At 51.2% G+C, this 17,226-nt stretch overlaps 1 protein-coding gene across 13 annotated transcripts in view; it reads left to right on the top strand.

The window, feature by feature from the left end:
- ARHGAP22 (Rho GTPase activating protein 22) overlaps positions 1-17,226 on the top strand; it is a 181,490-nt gene that overhangs the window by 138,625 nt on the left and 25,639 nt on the right. For 7 of the 13 annotated variants that reach the window (XM_069572442.1, XM_069572450.1, XM_069572443.1 and 4 more), the window contains one exon: positions 4,316-4,444. In XM_069572442.1, coding sequence (XP_069428543.1) covers positions 4,316-4,444 — 129 coding nt within the window. Of the gene's footprint in view, positions 1-4,315; positions 4,493-17,226 lie in introns of all 13 variants that reach the window. The other 6 variants (XM_069572439.1, XM_069572447.1, XM_069572440.1 and 3 more) reach the window with 1 other exon arrangement.

The raw sequence follows: 17,226 nt of genomic DNA, 5'->3' as shown, positions 1-17,226 counted from the left end.
TATTCTGAACAGCTTTATGTCAAAAATTCAACAACTTAGGTGAAACAGACAAATTCCTTGAAAGACGCAAACTATGACGCTCACTCAAAAGAAATAGGCGTCTGTATTACAGAAATTTAATTTGTTATTAAAAACCTTCCCACGATGAATTCTACCAAATATTAAAAACAATGGCAACTCTACACAGACTCTTTCAAAAATATTGATAAAGAGGGAATACTTACGAGCTTATTCTGTGAAACCAGTATTACCCTGATACCAAAATAAGACATAAAAGAAAATGGCCTACCAATATCCTTTGTGAATACAGATGAAAAATTCTCCACAAAATTTTAGTAAATTGAACCCAGCAATAATAAAACGGACAATACAAGATGACCAATTGGGATTTCAGGAATGCAAAGGTAGTTTAACATTTGAAAATTTATCAGCGTAATTCACTGTAATAAAAAACTAAAAGCATAAAATGTGGCTTTTCAAAAGCTAGAGAAAAAGGCATTTGACAAAACCGCAACGTCCATTTCTGTTAAAAAACACAAACAAAAAACTCTCCAGCAAACTGGAGACAGAAGCTCCTCAACCTGAGAAAGGGCACGAGTAGGAAGCCTGCGGCAGATATGCTGAATGGTGAAAAGCGAACGCTTCTGCGATGAGACCGAGAGTAAGATAAGATGCCCACTCTTACCACTTCTATTCAACATGGTATTAAGGCTCTGCCGCTGCTGCTAAGTCACTTCAGTCGTGTCCGACTCTGTGTGACCCCATAGACGGCAGCCACCAGGCTCCCTGTCCCTGGGATTCTCCAGGCAAGAACAAGGCTCTAGTCAGCAGAATTAGGCAAAAAACAGAAATACAGGCACCCAGAGTGGAAAGGAAAAAGTAAAAATGTCTTTAGTGCAGCGATGTGATCGCCTGCGTGAGAGCCCCAGTCAGTGTGGAGGACAGTCTGCTCACCAAGTGGTGCTGGCACGACTGGACATCCACGTGTAAAAGGGTGGATTCCGAGCTTTATCTTGCACCATCTATAAGACTAACTCATAGGCTAAACATGAACCCTAAGACATGAAACTTCTGGAAGAAAATCTAGAAGAAAACTTTTATAACCTTGGATTAAGCAAAATTTTCTTAGACACACCACCAGAAAAAATTGATGAGTAGAGCTTTACCCAAATTAAACACTTCTGCTCTTGCAAACATACTGTTAATAGAATGAAAAGAAAAGGCCCAGACTGGGCGAGATATTTGCATAGCATATGTCTGATAAAGAGCCTTTACCCAGAAGATGTAAAGAACTCTCAAAACTCAATAATGAAAAATGAATGACCGATTTTTAAAATGGACAGGGACTTCCCTGGTGGTTCAGTGGCTAAAGACTCTGAGCTCCTAATGTGGGGTGCCTGGGTTTGATCCCTGTTCAGAGAACTAGATCCTGCAGGCCGCAACTAGGACCCACCTCAGCCAAATAAATAAAAATAAATATTTTAAAAGTGGATAAAAGATTTCAATAGATGTTTCACCAAACAAGACACACGGATGGCAATAAAGTACATAAAAAGATACTCAGCATCAATAGTCGTTTGGAAAATGCACCTTCAAACATGATACTCTGCCCCTACACACCCATTATAAAGACTAGAAGTAAAGAGACCAGCTGCACCAGGTGTTGGTGAGGAAGTGAAGGAGCTGGACCCTCATGTATTGCTGGTGGCAGCATAAAGTAGTGTAATCACTTTGGAGAACAGATTATGGCAGTTTCTTAAAAAGTTAAAAATACTATATAAAAATACACATAGATAAATATACACACATGAACAATACTTGAAAAGTTAACCCCGCAGGCTGAGAGCACCAGGAGAGTAGGACGGGACCCTAGGCAGAGGCGCAACTGGACACGAGAGAATCTGTCAATCTGCGGGTAGCGCAGAGCCAGGTTTTGAGCTTATTTGACGTGGGTCACCCTCTTTAGAAAAAGAGAATTGAAAAAATGAGAAATTCCAGTTATACACAAACCTCAGTATTCATTTAGGACAAGCAAGTAACCACAACAAACTCTTGGAGCCGTCCATCTCCAGGTCCTTTTCTGAGTTATTTTGGGATGTCTCTGCAGAAACGCATACATAGGAAAGCTTCCTGGCGGCACCTCGCTTCCCGTCCCCTCACTCAGCCAGCCCTGCCTCGTAGTCCATGTTGCGTTGAGTTCTAAAGATGCAGAGCCATCCCCTTCTCAGTGGTGGTGCCCTTGCCCTGTGAATGGCTGCACAGCTGCCCCAGCCTTGCCTACAGTCTGTTTCCCATTGGCCCTCGCTGTCTCTTGGGCTCCAGGCTCTGCTGTCTCTGCTGCAAGCACCCTTCCTCTCCACCTCTGCATTGCTGCCTGGGCCCAAAGGAGTCGGACTCTTGTGTGTGTCCTGAAGGGCTCAGGAGGCATCCTAGGACCCTGGCCCACCGCTCTGCTGAGCTTTAGGCTCCACAGGCCCCTTGGGCCTGCTTTCTCTTCACCCCACCTCCAGGCCTCATGTGTGGTGTGGCCTCAGCAAGGATGCATCTCCTCCCAGGCTCCAGCCCTCAGAGCAGCCCCCTCGGTTTCCCCAGTCCTCAGCGGCCTTGCTCTGGCCACTGTCAGCCTGGCCCCAGCGGGCTGCCTCACTCATGGGGAAACGACAGGCGCGTGGGCTGGATCAGAGCCCAGAGCTCGGGACTTTGAATCCCAGGCTCTGCCATGTATTCAGTTCAGTTCAGTTCAGTCGCTCAGTCATGTCTGACTCTGCAACCCCATGGACTGCAGCACGCCAGGCTTCCCTGTCCATCACCAACTCCTGGAGCTCACTCAAACTCATGTCCATTGAGTCAGTGATGCCATCCAACCATCTCATCCTCTGTTGTCCCCTTCTCCTCCCACCTTCAATCTTTCCCAGCATCAGGGTCTTTTCAAATGAGTCAGCTCTTCGCATCAGGTGGCCACAGTATTGGAGCTTCTGCTTCAGCATCAGTCCTTCCAGTGAACACTCAGGACTGATCTCCTTTAGGATGGGCTGGTTGGGCCATGTATTAGCTGTGTGAATTCAGACAACTTCCGTAGTCACTCTGTACGTCAGTTTCCTTGCCTGTCAAATGAAGATGGTAACAGTACCTCACTCAGGGTCATTGTGAAGATGAAAGAATCCTAGAAGGACAGATGCGTGTCGGCTTTGTTCATCAGGAGAGTCCTATATGCTCTGGCTCACTTACTCTCCTGTCTGGTCTCCATCGCTGGGCTGCGGGTTCCAGAAAGGAATGGCCTGGGTCTCACAGCTCTCCTGTCGTCCCACTCCCTTGGGAACAGGGATGTCTGGGACTCACCCCATCAGCAGATAAACCCACTTAGGGTCTGAGGTTCTGGGACCTTAGCAAGTAATGGTGAGTTATATGTTATGGGATGGGCCATAAAGATAAGATTATTCTTGAAAATCCCTTAAATTGCCTATTCTTTATAGACCTCAGTTCAGTATAAATTGTTTTAGGTTTATCTCCAAATTATTTCATTTCACATGAAAACTCAAGGACCTCTGCAGCTACTGTAGAAAAAGTCAATTCATCAAAAACTGTCTGGGCATTCCTATCTTTCTGCCTTTGGATAATAATCTAGTATCCAGCTGTGAGTGGAGACAGGTGGAGAATTCTGGAGTATTTGCTCCATCCTGGTTTAATATCATCTCAGTAACTTAAAAAAAAAATTTTTTTTTTTTTGTTTGCACTGCACGGCTTGCAGGATGTTCTCTCTCTTAATGGGAATTGAACCCAGGGTCCCGTCAATGAAAATGCAAAGTTCTAGCCACTGGACCGCCGGATAATTCCCTCTGTACCTTTAATACATGTGAAGAATCAGGCCTTGTTTTCAGGGATGGAAGAGCAGGCTGTGATGTCAGAGCCCATGGTAAAAGCACATAGTGACATTTAGCTGGGTTTAAAGATGTATAAAGTTAATTTAAACAAAATACATACTGAAGCTCCTCTGGTGTCTGAACTTCTCTGAGCTGCTGTCAAATCTGCATGCTTTTTCCTAATAGTACCCCAGGATGATTTTAATAATAGGGAAAAATAACCAAGAAGGCTAAGGGAGAAACCCAAGAGGGCCCCAAAGACAGATATGCGAGGTGTGGAGATGTGCAAATATAGAACCAGAAAGCACAGCTGCTGCTGAATGGTTTTTGGAGAGACAGCTGTCTCACCCCCAGGGAATGAAAGCCAGCTGGTGTTGGGCCGGAGAGAGCCCTGTTGGGGGGCACCCCGTGTCTGCCTGGGAGCCTGCAGTAAGCCTGTTCTCTCTGTCTTGCAGGTGGTGCCGGGGAGCGGGAGAAGGTGCCGGCCAACCCCGAGGCGCTCCTGCTCATGGCCAGCTCCCAGCGGGACATGGAAGACTGGGTGCAGGCCATCCGCCGGGTCATCTGGGCCCCGTTTGGCCGAGGTACTGCCCGTAGCGCGCATGCTCACCCTCTAGAACCCTTGCCTTCAGGTAATCACGCCCCTCTGCCCCACACTGAGCCTGCAAGATCCCTTTCTCTCAGGACTTGCTGGCTGAGTCCCATGCTTCTTGCAGCAGCAGACAGGCGGTGGTGTCCTTTTCTGCTGCTGGCCCTCAGGAGTCACCCCTTGGTGGACCAAGCAGGTCCTAGCAGGGGAAACTTGGGCCACTTTTCAAAAACGTGCCCTCTTCTGACCCTAAAGTCCCGTGGTTTATGTGTACTTGCCTCTGTGTCCAGATCCTTGCTGAGTGTTGCATGTGTCTGAGGCCAGAAGTAGGCACTCAGGGCCATATTGGATGGTGAGGTACCAAGTCCTTCCCTCTGCTGCGACTTGTGGCCCCTGCATGGCCTACACAGCCCTGGACTGACCTGAAAACAAAAGTTGCCATTTACTCACCTGCTCCTTTATGCTACACTTTTATTGGGTGCCTGCAGTGTATGGCGGAGAAGGCAATGGCATCCCACTCCAGTACTCTTGCCTGAAAACTCCCATGGACAGAGGAGCCTGGTAGGCTGCAGTCCATGGGGTCGCTGAGTCAGACACGACTGAGCGACTTCACTTTCACTTTTCACTTTCATGCACTGGAGAAGGAAATGGCAACCCACTCCAGTGTTCTTGCCTGGAGAATCCCAGGGATGGCGGAGCCCAATGGGCTGCTGTCTGTGGGGTCGCACAGAGTCAGACATGACTGAAGCGATTTAGCAGCAGCAGCAGCAGCAATATATGGAGTGGTATTCCAGGTGCTAAGAATTAAACTAGAGGATGCCTCTCCCCTCCCCTCCCCCTTTCCTGGTCCTGGGAGAGACAGACGATAGGCAAGTAAAGGTGACTCATGATGTCCCCTGGGGAGAAATGAAGGGAGCCAAGCAGAGCCACATGGGAGGACGGGGGGTGCTGTGCCAAGTGTTGTTTATAAAGCCAACTTAGTGAAGCCACCGGGAACGCCGAGGATACGGAAAAGAGATGCAGGCAGAGGGACCAGTGAGTGCACAGCGTTGGGGAGGGGCCGTGGAGACACGAGGTCCCTCAGGAGGACCAGAGGGTCTGAGGAGTGAGAATGGGAAGATGGAGGGCCCGAAGCCGTGGGGATATAGTGCGGATTTCAGATTTCCTTCTAAACTGATGGGACCCCAGGGAGAGCTCTGAACAGGAGACAGACACTATTTGACTTACAAGAGCCCTCTGGCTGCCTTGTGAGGGGTGGGCCATAGAAAGACAAGGCTGAGACTCATCTGACAAGGATGCAGGGCCTGGGCGTGAGTGGCAGTGGAGGAGACATGGAGAATGGTCAGCTGAGACTTGTCCTGAAGATGGGGCCGCAGGGTGTGCCACAGGTCTGGACTTGGGGCACAGAAAGCAGTGGGGATGCCCAGCTGTGCAGGTGCCGTCTCTGTAGGCCAGTGTCCCTGTGCGGTCATCACGGGAAGGGTTTTTAGGAAGGATCACCATGTCGGCTGGGCTGGGGCCACCAACTTGCCACCGAGTATGGAGACAGGACCGGCCGTGTCCTCACCACATGAGCCGTCAACATCCTCTCTCATCCTCTCTCTCCACGTTGCAGAGTATTCGATTGATGCACCATCCAGGCCGGGGCAGAAGCTCACCTTTGGGGGCTTCCTAAGTGGCCCCAGGTTCAATCCCTGGTTTGGGAAGATCCCCTGGAGAAGGAAATGACAATCCACTCCAGTACTATTGCCTGGAAAATCCCACGGACAGAGGAGCCTGGTAGGATAGAGTCCATGGGGTTGCAAAGAGTCAGACACGACTGAGCGACTTCACGTTCACGTTCACTGAAGTGGCCCCTGTTAGCCATGGCCTCCCTGCCCCCTGGTGATCATGGTGCCTTTGACCCACAGCCCCAGTTTAATGGCCTGGGAATACTCAAGCCCACCCAGGAACTTCTGCAGCCTCTACAGGCTCCTTTTGGTGCAAGGTAGTTGCAAGTGACCCAGTGGAGGAGAATAGAACCCAGAGAAGATGCCTATGTGGCTGGACTTTCAGGTGGCATCTTTGAGCACTAGGGAAAGGAGGACGTCACCATGATCTTGGGCAGCAAGAGGCTCTTTGAATGAGTCACAGAAAGCTCCACGAGGTTAGCGGCAGTGCGGTGGAGAAAGAGACGACTCGTTCTTACAACAGAAAACTCTGCAGCAGTGAGAATGGATGAGCCATAGCTCCAGCCAACAATATGCATGAGCCCTAAAGGATGAGCTATAGCTCCAGCCAACAATATGCATGAGCCCTAAAGGATGAGCTATAGCTCCAGCCAACAATATGCATGAGCCCTAAAAACATACAGCGAGACTAGGGCAGCAGTCCCATCCATATGAGGCCATACAGTGAGACTAAGGCAGGAATTCCATCTATATAAAGCCATACAGTGAGGCTAGGACAGCAATCCCATCTATATGAAGCCATACAGTGAGGCTAGGGCAGGAATACCATCTAATATAAAGTCAAAAATAGCGCAGGAAGATGGAACTTCCCTGGTGATCCAGAGCTTCCACGCAGGTTCAGTCCCTTCTTGGGGAACTAAGATCCCACATGCCTTGGGGCATAATAAAAATAAAAATTTTTAGAAAATAGGGCAGAGGGAAACTATACGATTTATGGCCAAATATTAGGCAGCAAAAAGTATAAAGTAAAACAAAGAGATGAATGCTGTACAGTCAAGACGGCAGCCCTAGTTACACAGGGGTGCATTTTCAGTACTATGCATCTCTGTGGGTATGTGCTTTAAATACTTTTTGAATGTCTGCATATTTCACTATTTTAAGAATACTGGAGGGGGTTACCATTTCCTTCTCCAGGGAATCTTCCCGACCCAGGTCATCGAACCTGGGTCTCCCGTATCGGAGGCAGATGCTTTAACCTCTGAGCCACGAGGGAAGCCTATATTAAAATATCAAAAACTAAATAGAACAAAGAAAGGAGAGACACTGAAGGTCAAAGAGGCTAAATAATCTGCCCAAGATGACAGAGCTAGTTGGGAGCAGAACTGAGAAAGCTGTTCTGACCTCTGCTGTGCTTTGCCCCAGCCCATCAGGGCCCCGTCGCGTTGCACAGGGCCTGCCTGTATCAGGGTGTGTTGACTCCCTGTACGCCTGCGCTTACCTGTCTGTCTCTGTGCTTGCCGAATGGGCACCGTTTGCAGAATCCCACACAGAATCCCGATTTGCCCCTCCCCCAGCCTTCCTCCCCCAGCATTTACAGACTTCCCAGGCAGTGCACTGTGTGTCGAAGAACTCACAAGAATTTAAACAGGAACTGCCATCAAAGGTGTTTATCTCCTTTCGACCAGAAGTATAGAGGAAACGCAGAAATCCCAGGGGTTAGCGGTGACAGACATGTCCAGGCAAGTGTGGGCTCTCAAAGGGGGGGCTTCATCCGCCTCTGCAGGTTTCCTGGCAAAGCTGTTATTAGCCTGGGTTCCCCGGCAAAGGAGGCTTAGGGGATCAGCCCTTCTTTCACTGTTTAATAACGGAGGCTGTGAACCCTTTCAGGCATGTTTGTTCTGGCAGAAAGCGACCACCTCTGACAGGCACAAATGGGCAACATGCCTCCTGCAGGCAGGGGAGAGCCTGGCTGCCCCAGAGAGAAAACAGGGCTGGCCAGTGGGTCAGGGGAGCTGGTTACTGCTGATGGCCTGCCCAGGAGTGGCCCTGATAGAGTGCCTCTTGTCTGGGCATTCATTCATTGAACCAGCCAGTCATTCATTGGAGGACGTGTCCTAGGGGCTGGAGTCACAGCAATGAGTAGGACAGACAAGGTCCCTGCCCTTGTGGAGCATGCATTCTAGGAGAGAAGACAGACAGCAAACTGGTTGGGATGGGGAGGGCGAGCGGGAGGGATGCAGGGTTCGGTGTACAGTGACGTTTGACTAAGGGAGGTGAAAGCGTGACTACACAGACATTTGGGCAGAGAGTTTTGAAAGTAGAGGCAGGGGTGTCCATGTTGGAAGAGCAGGAAGGAAGTCAGTATGACTAGAGCCAGCTGTGAAGGGGCAGAGAGGAGGCAGGGCTGGGTCATCAGGAGGCCCTGCACAGTGATGGCTCTGGCGAGGTGGTACCGTTAAACAGAGCAGTGGCCGAGTCTGACTCAGGTTCCAACAGGATCCCTCTGGCTGCTGTGTCGAGAATGGATGAAAGAAGCAAAGGCAGAAGCAGGGAGACCAGTTAGGAGCTCATTATACAGTCATGCAGGTGAGAGGCGACGGTGGCTTGGCTCCAGATGGCACTGGGGATGAGGAACAATAGAGTTCTTGATATATTTTAAAGGCAGAGCCAATAGTACTTCCCTTACTGGAAAGGGTGAAAGGCGTAAGAGGATGAGGGAGTCAAGGGTAATTCCAAGGTGTTTTGATCTAAGCCAACTGGAAGGGTGGATTAGTCATTAACTGAGACAAGAGAGAAAAGAGAAAGTGCAGTTGTTTGGAAGGAAAATAGAGAGTTCACTTTGGACTTAGTCTGGGGTACCTGTTAGAAGCTCAAGTTTAGGTATCAAGTAGGCAGCTGGACTCAGTAGCAATCACCTCAGATATGCAGATGACACCACCCTTATGGCAGAAAGTGAAGAGGAACTAAAAAGCCTCTTGACGAAAGTGAAAGAGGAGAGTGAAAAAGTTGGCTTAAAACTCAACATTCAGAAAACTAAGATCATGGCATCTGGTCCCATCACTTCATGGGAAATAGATGGGGAAACAGTGGAAACAGTGTCAGACTTTATTTTGGGGGCTCCAAAATCACTGCAGATGGTGACTGCAGCCATGAAATTAAAAGGCACTTACTTCTTGGAAGGAAAGTTATGACCAACCTAGACAGCATATTGAAAAGTAAAGATATTACTTTGCCAACAAAGGTCCGTCTAGTCAAGGCTATGGTTTTTCCAGTTGTCATGTATGGATGTGAGAGTTGGACTGTGAAGAAAGCTGAGCACCAAAGAATTGATGCTTTTGAACTCTGGTGCTGGAGAAGACTCTTGAGAGTCCCTTGGACTGCAAGGAGATCCAACCAGTCCATTCTAAAGGAGATCAGTCCTGGGGGTTCTTTGGAAGGAATGATGCTAAAGCTGAAACTCCAATACTTTGGCCACCTCATGGGAAGAGTTGACTCATTGGAAAAGACCCTGATGCTGGGAGGGATTGGGGGCAGGAGGAGAAGGGGCCGACAGAGGATGAGATGGCTGGATGGCATCACTGACTCGATGGACGTGAGTTTGAGTGAACTCCGGGAATTGGTGATGGACAGGGAGGCCTGGTGTGCTGCGATTCATGGGGTCGCAGACAGTCAGACACGACTGAGCGGCTGAACTGACTGAATTGAACTGGGGCAGTCTGACAGTTACGGCTAGAGGCCAGAAGAGAGCACTGGGTTGGAAAGGGAATTGGGAGCCGCTGACACATAGATGGGGTTTTGAAGCCACGAGTCTGGATGAGACATCGTGAAGCTAGTGAAGAGACAGCGGAGGACCTGGGCTGAGCCCTGAGCTGCCCTCAAGTAGGAGGACAGGAAGCAGAGGAGGGGCCAGCACGGGGGCTGAGGAGAGCCAGGAGTGACTGTGGCTCCTGAGCTGAGTGAAGAGACCACCTAAAGAGAAAGTGTCCATGAGCTGCTGATGGACCGACCAGGAGAGAGTGGGCGGTGAGCACAGTTCACTGGTGTCTGGACGGGGGTGGTTTTGGTGGAGTACTGGGGGTAAAGCCAGATGATAGTGGGAATGAGAAAGGATGAGAGGAGGGGAAGTGAAGTGTGAGCATAGCCAGCTCTTTCAGGAAGTTTGCTGTAAAGGGAAACAGAGAAATGGGCCAGTAGCTGAAGTGGGGAGTCAGGCAGAGAGAGAGTTTTATTTTTTTAAGTTGGGAGACAAAACAGCAATGATGGTGCAAGTGAGGGAGAGAAGAATTGCTGGAGTACCAATACCTTGTGGATATAGATGGAAAATTCCTCAACAAAATACAAAAGTCATTGAATCCAGCCATTTATAAAAGGGTCACACATGATGACCAGCGAGATTTACCATAGGAATGCACAGTGGCCAAACGCCTGAAAAGTAATTAACGTGATGCGCCAGTAGAATAAAGGACAGCAACCACATGATCGTCTCAATCAACTCAGAAAAGGCATTTGATGAAATTCAGAGAAGGCAGTGGCGACCCACGCCAGTACTCTTGCATGGAGGGCCCCCTGGACGGAGGAGCCTGGTAGGCTGCAGTCCATGGGGTCGCGAAGAGTCGGACACAACTGAGCAACTTCACTTTCACTTTTCACTGTGATGCATTGGAGAAGGAAATGGCAACCCAGTCCAGTGTTCTTGCCTGGAGAATCCCAGGGATGGGGGAGCCTGGTGGGCTGCGGTCTACAGGGTCGCATAGAGTTGGACACGACTGAAGCGAGTTAGCAGCAGCACCATTTTATGATAAATACACTCAACTGTCTAGAGACAGAAAGGAATTTTCTCAGCCTGCTAAAGGGCATCTATAAAAAGCTTGCAGATAACATCATGCTTAATGGAGAGAGCTGGATGCTTTTCAGGAACAAAACAGGATTCTTGCTTTTACCACTTCTGTTCAACATTGTACTAGACATTCAAGCTGAGCACTTAGGCAAGAAAATGAAATAAAATGCATCCAGATTAGGAAGGAGAAACAAGTAATCTATCTGCAGATGGCATAATCTCATATATAGAAAATCTGAAGAAATCTATTTTCGATCTAATAAAAAATTCAGCAAGATTGCAGGATACAAGGTCAAGTAAGCTGTATTTCTATACAGTTGCGCTGAGGAAACTGGAAGTGAAACTAAGAAAGCTTCATTTATGATAGCATCCAAAAGACAAAATACTAAGGACTAAATTTAACAAATAAGAAGTACAAAACTTAGTACTCTGAAAATGACATTCTTGAAAGAAATTGAAGACCTAAGTAAAGGGAAAGGTGGCCCATGTTCATGGATCAGAAGACTTGCCAGTGTGAAGAGGGCCCCACTCCCCAGTGAGTCTCTGGACTCCCAGGCCCAGCTCTAGCAACATGGGCCCCCAAGAGGCCCTGTTGGGCGGCACTCCCAGCTAGCTCTCTGTAAAAGGGGAGAGAAAGGAGTCATGGGGTACCAGAGTCACCCAGTATCTGGTGAGTGCTCGTGGGTGAGTCCTGTCTTGCCTGGGATCTGGAGAGAGCCAGCAAGTGCTTGAAAGTGTGTCTTGTGTGCATAGGAAAGTGCTTATTAGCAAAGCCTTTTGCACTGCAGTGTTGAAGGAGGCTGAGTGCGCACAGGTCTTGGCATCAGGCTGTGGTCTGCATGTGACCTGGCTCTGCCCTCTGCTTACTGTGTGACCATGGGCATGCCACTTACTCTCTCTGTGTTCTTGTTTGCAAAATGGGAAAAAGAACATCTTCTTTGCAGAATTGTCGTGAGAAATGGATACAAAGTGCCCAGCAGTCTCAGTACTGAATAGTTCTGTTTATTCAACATAGAGTATCTGCCACGTGCAGGCCGGGCACCCAGTAGGGATCAAACTGAGGTTCCATTCTATGCTTTCCAGTGCGTAGGACAATTGTTCTCATTGGAACCACCCAGGAGAAGGCTTGTAAAGGGAGACTGAGAGTTGGGAACCTGTTTCTAAGTTGCTAGAATTTGTTTCGAACAAGTTCCCAGGTGATGGTGATGCTGCTGGTCTAGGGCCCACATCTTGAGAACTACTGTGTTAGAAGGTGGTGAGTGTTACGGTAAGAAAAAAATAGAGCCATTTGGCCACCTGACGTAAGAACCGACTCATTGAAAAAGACCCTGATGCTGGGAAAGATTGAAGGCAGGAGGAGAAGGGGACGACAGAGGATGAGATGGTTGGAGGGCATCACTGACTTGATGGACATGAGTTTGAACAAGCTCCGGGAGATGATGAAGGTCAGGGAAGCGTGGTGTGCTGCAGTCCGTGAGGTCACAAAGAGCCAGACACGACTGAGCGCCTGAACAACAACAAAGCGCAGTGGTGAGCCTGGCCCTCCCGAGAGCGGGACGCCCAGAGCCTTGAAGAGGTTGTGCAAGTGAGCCAGGAGGATGGAGGGCGGGTGTGTGTCAGACCCGGGCAGCAGCAGCGAGTGCTGATGTGCTCTTGAACCCATGCACCGGCAGGTGAGCTGAAGGACTGAGGGACAGGGAGGATGAAAGGAGCCAGATGGCAGAGGAAGGACGTGATCTGAGAAACAGTTAAAGGGCAGCCTGATTGCTGACAACAGGGGGTCAAGGGGAAGCCAGGGGTCTACCTGTAGTAAGTAGGCAGTAAGCAAGAGTACTTCCCTATGGTGGGTGGTGGTGAAGGGGAACAGATTCCAAATCTGTTTTGAAAACAGGACCTACAAGATCTCCTGGATGTGGGTTTGAGAGAGAAGGAGCAGGGAGGGTGAACACCCAGGGGTCTGATCAAGCGGCAAGAAAGAACTGGGATTAAGCGAGAGAGGAAGACAGCCCAGAGCAGGTTTGGGACAACGCAGCAAGGCCGCAGCTCCATCTGGGCACAGGGGAGTTTGCAGTGCCTCCTAGTCATTACACTACTGCCCACTGCAGGCACCCTGAGTGGGCAGTTGGATGCAGGAGTCTGAGGACCAGGGTTCGCAGCTCAGTAACTAGGAGCATAGTAACCATCCCCCCTACCCAGCGGGCAGTGCCAAGCAAAGCCCAGAAACTGTCTCAGCCTTACAGGCTGCGGCACAGAGCAGCGGTCCTGGCACCAGGAGCCTGGCCTGGGTACGGTGTCCCTGCCCAGGGTGACAGCCCCATACTGAGGAGGGGCACGAGGGGCCGGCAGCAGGCCTGCCGTGGCCCTCGGACCTGTGCTGCCCATGCCGGCCCCACCCCGATGTGTATGTGACTCTCACAGGCCTGTGCAGGCTTTCCCCGGCCTCTCCCCCCAGAGCTGACAGTCCTGTCCTAGATTCCTCAGAAATCATGGAAGGAAGGAGGGGGACAAAGGCAGCTCCCGGAGGCCACGGGGCAGGACACTTGACATGGAGAAAATGCAGCCTCAGGATAACTTGGAGAGACACAAAGCATCCTTGTTAGGCCAGCTGGTTGTGGTCATTATTTGCTGGAATGATATCTCCAAATGGAAGCCCTCAAGGCACAGACTGAAGATGAAAGGTCACTGGCCCCAGCCCAGGCTGGCAGTGGTGGAGCCTTCTGCCCAGCACTACTTACTCCAGATCCCAGCTCTCCAGGAGATTCAGGAAGAAAACATCTTAGCTCCATTTCCACTGGATGTTAACCTACCAAACCAGTGGGCCTGGGCCTTTCCTGGAGGCCTTTCCAAAAGGAGAAAGATGCGGCTGTTGGTGACCTGGACTGGGCTTCAGTCACTGCACCAGCAGACGGGGGCACTTGAGCCTGATTCTGGCACCCGGGCCCATTCCCCGTTCTGGTGGGCCCTGAGGGGCCACGTGTCGAGTGGAAGAGGAATCACACCCACAGGCCTTGAACCCCGTCCAGCCCCAAGCTCACAGAGGCCAGATCAGTCCTCTCACAAGTGTAAGGGTCAGTACACATCACCCTTTGGCCTCCTTCTCCTGCAGCCCTCAAGGCTTCTCACCTGGAGAGCTCCGGGAGTCTGCAATCTTAGATCCCCACAGGGGAAATAGTCCCCAACCGCAGACCCCACTGATCGCAGCCAGGGAGCCTGGGGCGGTTTACCAGGGGAACAAGGCGGAGGAGCTGCTGCCTTATCTTGGGAGAGCCTGGCAAGCCAGCAAGGGTGATTTATGTTAACCCACCAAACCAGTGGGTCTGGGCCTTTCCTGGCGGCCTTTCCAAAAGGAGAAAGATGCGGCTGTTGCTGACCTGGGGCTGCTCACCACTGCTTCCTGTGATACTCAGGATGCTAACTGCTCAACTAACTGCCCTTTGCCCGCCTTGCTGGCTCACTGAGTCCTCCTTCCCTCCCAGCAACTGTGGTGGAAATGCCCCTGCGACTGGGCCGGCTTGGCTTCCCGCGTGTGCTGAGAAGAGCTCAGACCCCAGGGCTAGAAGAGAGCTTGTCGTGGTCGTTGCTAAGCTGAGGCCAATGAAGGGTGTTGCCAGCAACACTGTGCGATGTCCTGGTGACTGCCAGCCACAAGGGGAGAAGCTGGGCCACTCTCCAGAACAGCTAGTGTTTATTCAGCGTGTCCCAGTGGTGGGCTCTGCAACCCTGACTGACCCTCACAGTGGCCCTTTGGAGTCAGTCCCACTACAGCCCCTTTTAAGGTGAGGAGCCTGAGCAGCAGGGAGGCTCACGTAATCTGTCGAGGTCCCAGAGGAGTAAGCAGGAGGCCGGCACTGTAAGCAGGTCTGCTGGAGCTCCGAGCCCTGGGGCTGGGTGCTGGCTCTGGAAGAGTGGGATGCCAGGGCCGCTCGGGGTGTCCTGTGGTCGGGTTCAGTGGCTCCCAGTTTCTTCCCAGACAGCCTTGGTCTTCCACGTCAGTCTGAGGAAAGAGGAAGTGATCGCATGCTTGCCATTTGATACTCCTGACGGGTTTATTGTATCAAAATTAGTATAGAGAGGGACGGGGGCCCAGAGACGTTCAGCAACTTGCCTTAACAGCACACAGCAGGGTTGAGAGCAGGCGCAGCCGGCCTTCAGGTTGAGCCTATCCAAAGATGCTCTGTTGCCAGGCACCATAGCCTCTGGATCTGCCTTGTCTTAATAGTGGTGTGGGGACAGAGGTAGTCCCCAAGGGACTGGACTTGGCCCAGAAATGAGAGCCTCCCCAGCTCAAGAGGTCACCTCTCACCTCTTGTTCATGTGAGAGGACACGACTCCCGCCCCCAGCTTCTCAGCTCCCTGGTCCTGGCCCAAGAGGAAAGCTTCATAACTATCTTTGCACACCCACCCCTCACTCCAGGCCTCATGGATAAAAAAAGACCCCCAAGGTGGCATGGGTGTTGACCTAGCCAGGGTTTATCCTAGAGTTCATTATGGCAGTGCTCACCAGAGTCCAGAGCCTTCTAAATAGGAGGCAGCTGCAGACCTCCATCCAGCTGGGAATGTAGGGGGCGGAGGCACAGGGAAGTTAGGTGAAGGGGTTTCCTAGAGATTGGCCAGTCTAACTCTAACAACACAGGTGGGAACACCGGGGCTCAGATAAAACAAAGCAAGTCAGCACCAGGACCAGTCAGCCTAACTGGTAGGGCCTCTGCTCCTGGAGCAGGTGCTCCACCTGAGCCCTCAGACCTTTCTCTTTATATTTTATATTAATTAATTAATGTAGGTGCATCAGGACTTAGTTGTGGCATTTGGACTTAGTTGTGGCATTTGGGCTTAGTTGCCTCGAGGCATGTGGGATCCTAGTTCCTCGACAAAGGATTGAACCCTCATCCCCTGCATTGAAAGGCAGTCTTAACCACTGGAACACCAGGGAAATCCCTGGACCTCTCTCTAATGTGGACAGAGCTGATCAGACCTTGCGGACTGTGGGCCCTGGGAGCCCCAGGCTCTGGGGGGCAGATTTAGGGCAGGATATTCCTTGACTTATGGCCCCTGTCCCCATGAATCGCCCTTCCCACCTGCATGTTTGCCTGGACTCTGGGAGGAAAGAACACTGAACGAACCCCTCCCACACATTCCTAGCGCCTGGGAGGACTTCAGCCCGCACCCCGCATTAGTGTCAGGACCAGGACTAGTGGGCATCGCTGGCCTGGGACACCAAAAAACTCTGATCAAAATGAATATTTTATTGTAATTTTTTAGAATGAAAATTAATGCAAAAAAAATCCATTGTGGTAGTCTCCAACTGCTGCTCTGCCGCAACTTGAGCAGTTTAGAACCACGCACACTTATTTCGGATGAGCCCCCACCCCCGCCCCCCCAGGGCTCCCCTAAGCCCCTCGCTTACAGATTTCTTCCCACAGACCCCTGGGGATCTGCGTCCTTCTTCTGGTGTTTCAGGGCCCCAGCTTTGCTTCTCTGCCCGCCTTCCCTCCTGGTGAAGGCTGTGCACCGCGTCGGTGCTCACACTTCGCACCCTTGGAGGTGTGGGATTGTGGGCTTTTTTCGCTGGGTTCATGGGCTTTGCAGAAAGACAGTATAGGTTTGAATTGAAGATCTGTCACTTACTAGTGTGACCTTACGAAAATTACGTAACTTCTCTGAGCTTCAGCTGTCTCATCTGTAAAATGGGGACATTAATACTCATACCGCTCAGGACTGCACAGGACGCCTAACTTTAGTCCTAAGCACCCTCCGTGGCACTGGGGCGCTGGCCCCTCGGCAGGGCAGAGGGCTGGAGCCCAGAACACCATCTCCGGGTCGGCAGCCCTGCTATAGATCAGGCTCAGCACTCATCCCGCTGCTTGACCCAAACAGAGTCACCTGCCCTCCCTGAGCCTCCGTTGCCTCCACCTGGAACACCTGCCTTTCATTCTTTAGGAGCGGAAGCTCCTAAAGCCAGTCCTTTAGGAAGAAGGGGCGGATCATTGGGAGTTGCTAGTATCCCTACGGTGCTGTAACATCGAGCGTTAGGAAGAAGCGGGTCAGGAGCCTGCACTCCAGGAGCAGCATTTCAGAAACTCGCAGGTCCCGGCCCTCCCTCCCTCGCTCCAGGGTCTGGGCCCCGGGCGGGCGGCGGGCAAGACGCTACCTGCGCGCGTGCCGGGCATTCCTGCCGCGCCGCGCCGCCGCGCCGGAGCGCCATGGGCCTGATGCCGGCCGCGCGGGCCTCCTCAGGGTGCCGCGCCTGCCTGCGGCCGCCCTGCCCCATGC

The sequence above is a fragment of the Ovis canadensis genome, chromosome 25 (genome assembly GCF_042477335.2).
Source record: "Ovis canadensis isolate MfBH-ARS-UI-01 breed Bighorn chromosome 25, ARS-UI_OviCan_v2, whole genome shotgun sequence".
Taxonomy (NCBI): Eukaryota; Metazoa; Chordata; class Mammalia; order Artiodactyla; family Bovidae; genus Ovis; species Ovis canadensis.
Note: the sequence above shows the minus strand (reverse complement) of the source record. Positions and strands in the feature narration are given on the sequence as shown.